We start from the raw sequence: 12,230 nt of genomic DNA on the forward strand, positions 1-12,230 counted from the left end.
AAGTCCCTTTCGAGAGGATAGCCATGGACATAGTGGGCCCACTGAAAAGATCGGCAACATACTAGTCATCCTTGACTACGCCACGCGGTATCCAGAAGCCATTCCTTTAAGAAACCCCATGTCCAAGGCAATAGTAAAAGAACTACTCCAGGTTTTTGCCAGAGTGGGCATCTCTAAGGAGATCCTGACAGACCAAGGAACCCCTTTCATGTCAAAATTAATGAAAGACTTATGTACCCTACTCCGCATCCATATGGACCTCAGTCTACCGTCCACAAACAGATGGACTGGTCGAGCGGTTTAACCGTACCCTTGAAAGTATGATCCGGAAGGTGGTAGCAGAGGACAGAAAAGACTGGGATACCCTTCTACCGTATCTAATGTTTGCTGTACAGGAAGTCCCCCAGGCATCCACTGGTTTTTCTCCCTTTGAACTACTATATGGACACCACCCACACGGAATATTAGATCTTACCAAAGAAGATTGGGAAGAATGTCATTGAACACATGACACAGATGAGAGAGCGAATAACTCGAGTAACCCCTATAGTATGAGAACATTTGGAAAAAGCACAAGAGGCCCAGCAGACATATTACAACTGTCGGGCGAAAGTACAAAGATTTCAGCCGGGGGAACGGGTGATGGTGCTAGTGCCGACAGCAGAAAGCAAACTCCTAGCCAGCTGGCATGGATCATATGAGATAGTGGAAGCCACTGGGGAGGTGGACTATAAGGTCAGACAACCAGACCGCCGAAGGCCAGAGCAAATCTACCACATCAACTTACTGAAGCCCTGGCGTGACCGAGAGACATGCCTGGCCATTCGGGGAGCTCCACCCCAGACAGACGATCCACAGGGGCAGGTGAAGATATCTCCTGAGTTAACTCCAGAACAACGAACAGAGGTCATTGATATGATCCAACGGAACCAGGACGTGTTCTGTACACAGCCGGGCCGTATGACACTGGTCCAACATCATATTGTCACCAGTCCCGGAGTAAGGGTGATGATAAGACTGTACCGAATACCAGAAGCTAAAAGGGAAGAAATTAGGACAGAAGTGAACAAGATGCTGGAACTCGGGGTTATTGAAGAATTCCACAGCCAGTGGTCCAGCCCTATCGTCCTAGTCCCCAAGCCTGATGGCACCCTGAGGTTTTGCAACGACTTCCAGAAGTTGAATGAAGTATCCCAATTCAATGCCTATCCGATACCACGCATTGATGAGCTAGTTGATCAGTTAGGCAAGTCCCAATACCTAACCACTCTGGACCTGACCAAAGGATATTCGCAAATTTCCCTGGCCAAGAATGCCAAGGAAAAGACTGCCTTCTCTACCCCCGATGGCCTGTTCCAATACACTGTCCTCCCTTTTGGACTCCATGGGGCCCCTGCAACATTCCAACGACTTATGGACAAATTGCTGCAACCCCATGCCAACTATGCCGCCGCCTATCTAGACGACATAGTCATCCATAGCCCTGACTGGGAAATGCACCTAGGAAAAGTAGAAGTGGTGCTAGACGCCCTGCGGAAGGCTGGCCTCACTGCCAACCCTCTCAAATGTGTGATAGGACTAGCTGAGGCCAGATACCTCAGGTATGTAGTAGGGAGAGATTTGGTGAAACGCCAGTGGAATAAAGTGGAGGCAATACAAGGTTGGCCTCGACCAGTCCGTAAAAAGCAGATCAGAGCATTTCTAGGGATAGTAGGATACTATCGGAGATTCATCCCTCATTTCACCACAAGAGCAGGGCCATTGACGGATTTGATAAAGGCTCGGGGCCCCAAGATAGTAAAGTGGACTGATGAGGCAGAAGGAGCATTTGCAGATTTAAGGACAGCCCTTTGCTGCCATCCAGTACTCATAGCCCCAGACTTCGAGAAGGAATTCATCCTACAAACAGATGCCTCAGATGTAGGGCTAGGAGCTGTCCTTTCACAGATGATAGGGGAGGAGGAACACCCGATCTTGTACCTCAGCCGGAAACTCCTCCCCAGGGAACAAAAATACGCTGTCGTTGAAAAGGAATGTCTGGTGGTAAAATGGGCTATGGAGACTCTCCGCTACTACCTACTGGGGCGGCGGTTTATCCTTGTAACAGAGCACGCCCCACTCCAGTGGGTGCACAGAAACAAGGAGAAGAACGCAAGAGTGACTAGGTGGTTCCTATCCCTGCAGCCCTTCCATTTCCAGGTACAGCATAGGGCCGAAAGCCAACACGGCAACGCTGATGGCCTATCACGACAGCACTGCTTCTCGTCCCAAGTAGCCCAATCCCATGGTGTTGAGCAGGGAGCGGGGATATGTGATACAGCATGGCCAGAGGGCAGCAGGAGAGTACTAGAAGGGAGACCTATTCCCTGTAGAGGGAAGAAAGTTTGCTATAGACTAATTAAAGCACCTGAAGCCAATTAGAGCACCTGAAGCCAGTCACATGATAAAACCCCCCTGCTTCAATCAGACCAGAAGGAGTTGGAGTAGAGAGCAGTTTGAAAGAGTTGGAGTAGAGAGCAGTTTGAAGGAGTTGGAGCAGTGGAGAGTTTGGAGAAGTGCCATGGCTGGCTAGAAGACCAAGACCCTAGGTAAAGAGACACTTGTGCAGAGAGAGAGGGCAGGAAGCCCCACAAGCTGAAGAGCAGGAGAGGGAAGTAGCCCGGGGAAGGAAGCACTAGTTCAAGTGGTTTACCACTATCCCTAGGGCCCCTGGGCTGGGACCCGGAGTGGAGGATGGGCCAAGGTCCCTCCCTCTCCACTACCCTTCTCTGGGTTACTAGTGGGACAGTAGATACCCTAGTTCTGGGGCAGGAATCTCTGTCCTGAACCCCCCCCCGCCCCAGAAGAGGAAGCATGGGACCCATCATAATCGTACCAGCAATTTGCCACACATCTCACACATATTAATTTTTGATCACATCACCCCTTTGAAGTAAGGAAGTATTACTATCCTCATTCTACTCTGAGGCACAGAGAAATTAAGTTACTTGCTCATGGTCACTGAACCAGACCTGCAAATTGGAACCCGCCTTCCTGAGTCTCTGATTAGTGCTTTAATCACAAGACCATCCTTATTCCCTAGATGAAGTGGACTTCACCAAATGGACTAAACTTGAGCAATTGGTTAATAGCAACCTGACTTGGGCTGACCTTGAGCCTGTGACTTAGATGAAAGGGTTCCATATCTTATTACCAATCCCATGAATCACACATTCCTCAGAAAGTTTGTTTCCACTAGAAAAAGGGCAGGATTTAAGGAGTCCTGTGAGTACCTGAAACACCTACAGTTTGTCCTGTGGATCCTGCCATTTTTCAGATTATTTGCTTTGTATTCTGAATTTATTGATTCAGTAATGAGTTAGGAAAAATTTAGGAATGATAAATCACAATGATAAATCACAAAAATTTTATTTATTATAGTTAAATAAAAACCATCTCAACTGCACTAAATGTCATGCTAAACAGGACTATTTTAGTTCATGGTATTTATTAGTAATGTCTAAGTAAAGTATTCTTCTCTCAATAAATATTTATACAGTTATACATGTTTCCTATTTTTCCAGACACACCTTCCTTCCCTCAGGGTCAATGAAAATCACTGAGACGCGAGTTTCAGACAGCGGAATGTATATCTGTGTGGCCACAAATATTGCTGGGAACGTGACTCAGTCAGTAAAGCTAAATGTACATGGTGAGTTATTTCACTACAAGAATAATCCCTTCTGGAGGTCCTACTAGGGAAGCCACTGTAATTTAAGTGCCTAAACTTTTTCATAGTATGAACCACGTTTCATAGGCATCTCCCTGTCCTATTTAGTATCACCTGGACTACACCCTCCTCCCATTTGCTATCACATAACCTACTTCCTTCTCTTCTCTTAATGTGATTTAGAAAGTTGAAACCTGGAGGAAATATAGCACCATATGTTCAGTCTGCTCTCCTTGAACCACTAGAGCTTTATGGACTGAGAACTGCTGTTCTAATGCAAAGTAGCCAGAATGTCCACAAATATTTACAAAACTTTCATTCATATTTATCAATCCGGGGGGCACACACAGAATCTACTTGCCTGCCTTTTCTCATGGTGGTATATTATAGTGGAAAAACTAATGATATTTCAGTTGGCCATCAAAAAAATTGCACAGACTCCATTGCAAGGTTGAGATACTGGTAAGTATTATAATGGCAAGGGCTGCAGTCTTGTTCATGTGGTATATTGAGGACTGTGCTGGAATTGCAAGCGATCAGTTTGGGGGTGGGAGGGGAGAGAAAGGTGTTCCCAGTTCTGCTTGTAGGCTGCAGGACTCTATAGGAAAACATGGAATCAGAGTCAGTTTGTAACCATCTATCCTAGAGAAAGATGGGGTGAGTTGCTAAGTTCCCTCTAAGCCGCACGGGTGCGCAGCAGCCTATTAAGCGCCACGCAGGCGCTCAGGGCTTTGGTGGAGAGAGGTGCCTCTCCCCCGGACCTGCCGCGGTGCCCCTCCCCTGGCCCCGACTCAGCATGGCCCAGACAGTACCAGGTTTATAATGGCACCAGGCCCACGCTCAGCAGGGGCCCAGCGGTCCAGCCTGGCACTCCACTTCACTTGCACTGCGGCCCAGCAGCTGAAGTGCTGGCTCCTCTCCAGCCCCTCCCCCATGCTACTCTAGGCCTGTTGGCCCAGGGCTGCTCCCCCTCGCTGACCCCCCCTCGCTCCTCTCAGCTGGCCGATTGAGGGCTCCTCTCTCTGTCCCCGCCCTCCATCAGCGGCAGGCAACAGCTGCTGGCTGCCTGCCAGTGATGGGAGTCGGTGGGTGGAAAGGAGTCCACAGCTGCTGCCACTCCTCTGGTGTGGGACTGTCTGCTGCTTCGGACTCCCCCGGGGAGCCCAAAGCGAAGACTGTCACTGGCAGCCCGGACTGCGGACGGACCTGCCATGACCCAGGAAGAGGTGCCCCAATCCCCAGCCTGGACCTGCCGCGGTCGGGGAAGAGGCGCCTCAACCCAGCCCCGGCCCAGACCTGCGGCGCCTATCCCGTAGTCCCACCCCCAGAGCTGCTGCGGCGGGGAGAGGTGCCTCTCCCCGCCAGACGAGGTGCTGCTGCAGGGAGAGACCTGGTGGGAATCCTCTCTCCCCACTGTAGCCCTGGGGCAGCCTGCACCCCAACCCCTCATCCCCAGCTCACACCCCCAGCCGGAGCCATCACCCCCCCACACCCTAAATCCCTGCCCCAGCTCCCTCCTGCATCCCAAACACCTCATCCATGGCCCCACTGCAGAGCCCTCATCGTCTTCTGCACCCCAACCCTCTGCCTCAGCCCTGAGCCCCTCATCTTCAGCCCCACCCCAGAGCCCGCACCCCCAGCCGGAGTCCTCACCCCCCTGCACTCCAACCCTCTGCCCCAGCCCTGAGCCACCTCCCACACTCCAAACCCCTCGGCCCCACCCCTGCCACATGAATTTTGTTATGTGTACCAATATGGAGGTGATGTGTAACACATCACCTCCATATTGGTGCACATGACAAAGTTCATTTGCACATGTGTGGGGAAAATTAGAGGGAACATTGGTGAATTGTGCTTTTCTGTTTTAGAGAGCAGCCTGCTTTGTCTTTCTCTGGTTTGGGTTCATGTGTGCTACTGTTCTGAATTCAAAGAAATAAAGTAATGTTATGTTGCAACCTTCCAGCATGAGTATATAAAATTTTTATCTAACTTCTCTGCATTTATGCCATGAACATAACGGTTAATTGTTTCGGAGTTTCCTTATGTGTAGGGCTGCAGTTTGTCATGGTGGTGAAAAAGTCATGGATACCATGGCTTCTCCATCTGCAGCTTCCATGTAGGAAGGCTCTAGGTGGGTTGCTCACTGGCCAATGTGGAGGGCAGGCCCCACGAAAGAGGTGGGGTCGGAGAGCGAACCTGCCTCTCACTCATCATGCAGCCTCAACCCATGTCATGATAGGGCCGTGACTGGGCCAAACTTGAAAGAAAGGTGTTTCAGCAGAGAGGCAGCAGGCGCTGTGACCTGATGTGCCAAGGCACAATGCCTGGAGTGCGGAGCCAGGCCCAACCCCTGGGGCCCCGGAGCTACGGCTGCCCACGGCCTAGATGAGTGTGGGGCAGGCTTGCTCTCAACACCTAGCCCCAGCCCTGCTGGACACAGGAGCTGCTGCTGTCCAGGGTTAGTGCAGGGTGGAATCACTCTCAACCCCAGGCCCAGCTCCATGGGACCCAGGAGCTGCCACTTGCCTGTCCTGTAGGGGTGTGTGAGGCAGGTTCCCTCTCAACCCTCGAGCCCAGCCTCAAGGAACACAGGAGTTACCATGGCCTGTGCCCAGGATGACTGCAGGGTGGGGTCTCTCTTGAAGCCACTCTCTTCCCCAGGGCCTCTCCTCCTCAACAGGCTCGGATCAGGGTTGTGGTACTGGAGCAGAAGGTGATGCTGGAGGTGTGTGGTGCCCCGTTCGTGGGATGAGGAGGAGGCAGTGGTGGTGCAGGAGGAGAGCACTGGCCTGCTGTGATTTTGAAGAGATATCGTTGAATTTTATTTGTCTTGGGCCTTTTTTATCAAATATCCAGGAGCAGTTACTAAACCCATGACTATTACTACATTTAGTGTGGCTGTTCTGTGATTTTTAATTAAAAATTTCCATGACAAATCTGTATCTCTACTTGAGTCTTTTTATCTTTGGTGATTCCTATAAAGAAAAGCATTGGGGCAAGGCAGTTATAATATTGATTTATACCATATTTTTATTCTTTGAGACCAGCAACAATCTTTTCCAGCCACATTTTATCTTCCTGTCTGAATTTAGCCTAGAAACATACATAGCTGGGATTAAGAGGAAGGAAGTTAGAATGTCAAAGAGCAAATTTAATTGACTTTATCTTAAAGCTTTTGGATTGTTTTGTACTCTGTGGAGCCAATACCCAGGAGCTCTTTAAAATGTGCTTGGAAAAATGAGAGTATAATACTTCTTTGGAAATAATGTTTTAGGATTTTAAATGTAATGTCCCCAAATGACTTGAGCAAAGGCATACTGTAAATCTTGTCTGCAGAAACATTCAGTTCTGATTGCTTGATGTTACTTAGGGACATTAAATTGCATTGGGCAAGGGAAGGTATTTTCTAAAAGGATAACACTGACCATATTTTCTCCATGAATAGTCTGCCAGATCATCTTTTCCTCATTACCATGGATTTATTTGTCTTGCCTAGTTCCTCCAAAGATACGATGTGGGCCTCGAGTTATGAAAGTACAGGTTGGTCACAGAGTTGATATACCGTGCAATGCTCAAGGGATCCCGCCCCCAACAGTCACCTGGTTCAAAGGCAGAAGTACCATGTTAATAGATGGAGGACAGTATATCAGCAATCTGGATGGAACACTGAGCATCAGCAAAGTCCAGTTTTCAGACTCTGGAATCTACAAGTGTGTTGCTAGTAACATAGCTGGCAGTGATGAATCGGAGATAACAATACAAGTTCAAGGTATTTATAACATGGCCTGAGTCTTGGACTTACAGCTGTGATTAAGTGTAGCTTTATGTTAATATATGTTATACCTTGTGTTGTGGGGGAAGATAAACTGTTGCACTTTCAGAGAGGTAGACTCAGTGATTCAAAGGATCTTAGATTCCACTGACCTGTAACTGATCCTACTTAGGAAACATATCACTATTGACACTGCTGCCTGACCCAGTATCAAAATCTACATACGTTTCAAATGCTGTAATATGATGTGATTGTTTTGAGCAGGAGGAGGTACAGAGAAACATTAGATAGTTTGCAAAAATATGAAACGAAACAAAACTTTTTAATTCTTTTAATTTTGAAAGGGACCTTCTTGTGGTTGGTTGATATTACAAGGGGGATCAAAATCAGCCTTAACTATGGTGAGGCTTCCCCTGTTCCATAATAAACAACACACCTGCGAGACTGCATTAGAATCCTGGCTCTATTGCTCCAAAAACACAAACATCTGTCACTTGAGCTAAAGGAACAGATCTGTTAGCTCTACATGTAGGAGGACTCTTGTTCTTTTTAAAATGGAAACAGCCAACAGTGGGCAACATGTTCACACAAATATAATGCCTGAGTCTTTCCTCACTTACTTGCTTTACATGGATACAATTCTATTGACTTCAGTGGAGGTACTTCTCATTTATAGTGGTGTTAAAGCCCATACTCTGAGCATTAACACTGCTGACAACAGGATTTGGCCCATAATTCCCAAAACAGTGAAACAGAATTGGGTTCAGAACTATCTACAATAAAAAATGTTAATAACTTTGCTTATTATGAACTGTTTTCTTCAGCTACACTGAGCACGTGAGTTTTCAAGGAGATGCAAGACAGAAAGTCCGAATGGGTAGGATGGTGTCTTTGAGCTACAGGAAGACAAAGAAACATTAAGAAAACAATCAAAATTTCAAAGCAGGATAATTCTTTTAATGATCTGTAGCTCAAAAACAGTTTGTCCAATTTCCATCAAATTTTGCAGAAACATCCTCTGCCTTCACAGTAAATATAGCAATTGTCAGAGCAAACCAATTTGGACTAGATTCTGAAATCCTAATTCATACTGAGTCATAGTTTAATGTTTAAGTCATCCCAGTGAAATAAATGGGACTGCTGGAATATTTCCATCTACTGAGCGTGTGTAAGGATATGAGAATCAGGCCATCTGAGAATGGGAAGGAATAAAGAGGTGTAAATTGATTGTGTACATGGTATGTTTTGACATTTGAGAGGAGTGACTAAGATTATTTACTCTGTTTCTGTTTTTCTTTTAGAACCTCCTACAGTAGATGATCTTGACCCTCCTTACAACACTCCATTTCAAGAAAGAGTTGCAAATCAACGTGTTTCATTTCCATGTCCAGCAAAAGGTGTGCAACACTGTAACCATTCTGGCTGATAACTATATTTTTTCTCTTAGGCACTCATAGTTGCAAAGCATCTTGGAGTTTTCTGGAAAGGTAAAAGTGTATAGTCCTTCTTAAATACAACATCTCACCAGGATATTAAAAAAAACCCTTAACACTAAGAAAAAGGGCCATGGCTATTAAGTAATTTAACTAATTAGGTAGTATATTTTTGTAGGACAATGACAGTGCAAGGGTTCTTCACATTGCCCAGTGGTTGGAGTGGCAGGGACTGTCTCTAAGCATGAAGGAGAGTTAAGTCCCTAAGCCCTTTTAGCCAGTTGTGCCAGTTCAAACTGCAGTGTGTTTTGTGATTTACAGAAGCTGCAGCAAAGATTTTTCTTACTGTCTATTTTTCTCCCATGCACTGCTCTAAAGTAATATCAATCCTTCCTTTTTCAAATGAAGCAAGAAGTCTCTTGAAGTTCTATAAATTTCTCTCATTAGGCACCCCAAAACCTGTCATCAAATGGTTACGTAATGGCAGGGAGCTGACTGGCAATGAGCCGGGCATTTCAATTTTGGAGGATGGGACACTGCTCATCATTGCTTCAGTCACACCATACGACAATGGAGAATATATCTGCATAGCAGTGAATGAAGCAGGAAGCACAGAAAGAAAATACAATCTGAAGGTTCATGGTAAATAACTATAGCTATTAAGGGGTAATTTTCAAAAGGGCAGTTTCTCCTTTGTTTTTGTAAATTGCACACACAAAATGTGGGCCTGCATTTTTGTAGTTGTGGGAGCAAATCTGAGTATTTGACCTGTAGCTACCTGATTGTTAGTTCTGTTTGCTTATGCTTAATACAGAAACCAACTTCTGTTTACACAAATAACCAAATGATTGTAATAGACAACCATAAATTTACATGACACTTGGAAAACATGTAAAAGACCAGGTGTTTGCCCCCAAAGAGCTTATAGAATAAATGCTAGATATGCCCCTCTATTAATGCAGATGAGGGGAGTCATTGCTCGAAGAACTTAACATAGAATGGAGAAGCAGCTGCTCCATGACATTCTCTCCTCCCCATCCCACAAAGCTCCTACCACACCACCTGGTAGGGGATCTATTACAGCGTGTATCAGGAGACGGTGGACCCCGATAGCAGCTACTCTGTGTAGTGGACTTCCATCCTAATCTGTTTTTTTTTCCAATAGGAAATTCCCACAGGAATTAAGATGGCCCCAAGCAGTGTTAACTCCCCCTCTGTGTCTTCTACTCTATTTAGCAGGGGTAGGTAGGGCACAGGCATGTGCAGAGAGCCTATGGTTACATGGCTCCCTCAGTATCATTCTTTCAGAGGAGCACCATAGGCAGATCTGTTTCCAGTGCAGTTACCATGGGATCCATTAGGATGTTGCCTTCTTTCCCTGTAGACCATAGGCTCTGTGGGGTTCCAGGCTGCTCCTTGATATTTGCAAGGCAGCAATGTGGAGTTCCATCCACACACTTATGAGACATTACACCTTGGTCCAATCCTCCTTTGGGACAGCGATTCTACAAGCAGCTATACCACCTGCATCCTCATAACCTCCTCCTCTCTGAGTTACTCACATTGGAATATACATACAAACCATCACTCCAAGAAGAAAGGGAAATTACTTACCTTATTGCAACTGTAATTGTTCAGTATGTATGGTCGCCATCTATATTCCACTACTCATCCTCCTTTCCCTCAGCTTTGGGTCATGTCTGATTATTCTGTCTGCACTGCCTCTTAAACCATTGGCAGAGATTACAAGGAGAGCAAGGGCCTACAGAGCAATAGACATGACTTGGAAGAATTTTCCCGTCTCAGGCATGTGGAGTTCATACATACCCACAGTGGAATACAGATAGGGACCATACATCTCAAAGAACTTTGGGTAAAAAGGTAAGTAACTTTCCTTTATGCCTATTCAGGACAGGAGCAGGCATCATGCCTCCAGCTACATTTGTAGAGAGAGCGATCGCTAGTGGCCATTGCTACACCTCTGGAAAAGGTGTAGCGTACACTTTCTCCAGTGCAGCTCTGTATCCACAAGTCAGTGTACAATGTGAGGGACCAGAATCATGGTGTTTCTCCTACCCCTTGGAGACAGGTCCCTTCTGGGACACTGAGCACTTCCAGTATTGTTAGTGGGACTCCCTCCTTCCCAAGAGCATGGAGGAGAAAGGGTTTCCTTACAGCCTTTCCCACAGTGCATCTGTGCTGCGTCAACCATGATTATTATTAGCAATGTGTCAAATTAAAATCAAGGATTATACTTAAACCAATAGGAAGAAGGAAACTAAGTGACAAGGGTTCTATTGTATCCTGTATAGCAAGTGTCAGCCTGATGAAAGTGCCAAAGTAAGATCTTGATTAGAGAGCCTCTCACCTGGCTAAACTTGACATTGTTGTCTTCTTAAAATAATACTGGGACTCCTTTATAAAGAGGGCCCCTTCCTCTTACAATGAAATCATTTTTTTCCCCAAAGAAAATCTTCATCCCCAGAGAAGGATCACACTAAATGGAACTGCAAATGGAATGTTGCAATTCATTGAAACATTCATTTAGGACTTACATTGTATTTGGCTGTATCTGAGTTAACTGTGCACAGCTTCCACTTTCATCTACCTTTGATAACTTATACAGTGAGGCAGCTTTTAACCTAACACAGTTTGATATAAGATATTAACCCTTTACTCCAACACAGGTTTGATGACACAGACATTAACAGACACTTGACTGTTACATGTGCATTAATAAATACCAGCTATAAAGAAAAACCTGACATGATGAAAATAATGTGCAGAACTTTAAAACAACATGTTGGTTTTGCTTTTTTAAATGTTTATGTCCATGGCATTTTTGATTAAATAAATCTTTGCTTAACATAATTTATTATAGTTCCTCCTGAAATTCAAGATCAAGAAAAGGTGACAAATGCATCTGTAGTGGTTAATCAGCCTGTGAATCTCTTCTGTGAAGTGTCAGGCAACCCCTTTCCCATCATCACATGGTATAAAGACGATGTCCAGGTATGTAGTGTTTGTTGATTTCATGGCAAATTAAGTGAAATGACTGTAAATGTACAAAAGCCAATTCCAGGAGATTTCACATTAGCTTTCTAAAGCCTTTTTGGTGAGTGCCTGAGAAGAAAGCTCATTTAAATAAAATAAAATTAAAATAAAATAAAATGTATTTATTTACTTAGGGTATGTCTATACTAGTAGCTCTTTACTGGTATAGGAATACCATTACATTGTATTGGAAAATAGACACAGCTTTACTGGAAACACTGCTTTTTAGCTATATAGTAAAACCACTGTCTACAAGTGAAAC

At 45.4% G+C, this 12,230-nt stretch overlaps 1 protein-coding gene across 3 annotated transcripts in view; it reads left to right on the forward strand.

Annotated features, from left to right (window-relative positions):
- Positions 1-12,230, forward strand: part of HMCN1 (hemicentin 1) — a 323,571-nt gene that overhangs the window by 167,097 nt on the left and 144,244 nt on the right. For all 3 annotated transcript variants that reach the window (XM_048860591.2, XM_048860590.2, XM_075131536.1), the window contains 5 exons: positions 3,564-3,691; positions 7,206-7,478; positions 8,783-8,878; positions 9,362-9,556; positions 11,796-11,926. In XM_048860591.2, the coding sequence (XP_048716548.2) occupies positions 3,564-3,691; positions 7,206-7,478; positions 8,783-8,878; positions 9,362-9,556; positions 11,796-11,926 (823 nt within the window). The remainder of the gene's footprint in view (positions 1-3,563; positions 3,692-7,205; positions 7,479-8,782; positions 8,879-9,361; positions 9,557-11,795; positions 11,927-12,230) is intronic.

The sequence above is a fragment of the Caretta caretta genome, chromosome 8, assembly GCF_965140235.1.
Source record: "Caretta caretta isolate rCarCar2 chromosome 8, rCarCar1.hap1, whole genome shotgun sequence".
NCBI lineage: Eukaryota > Metazoa > Chordata > Testudines > Cheloniidae > Caretta > Caretta caretta.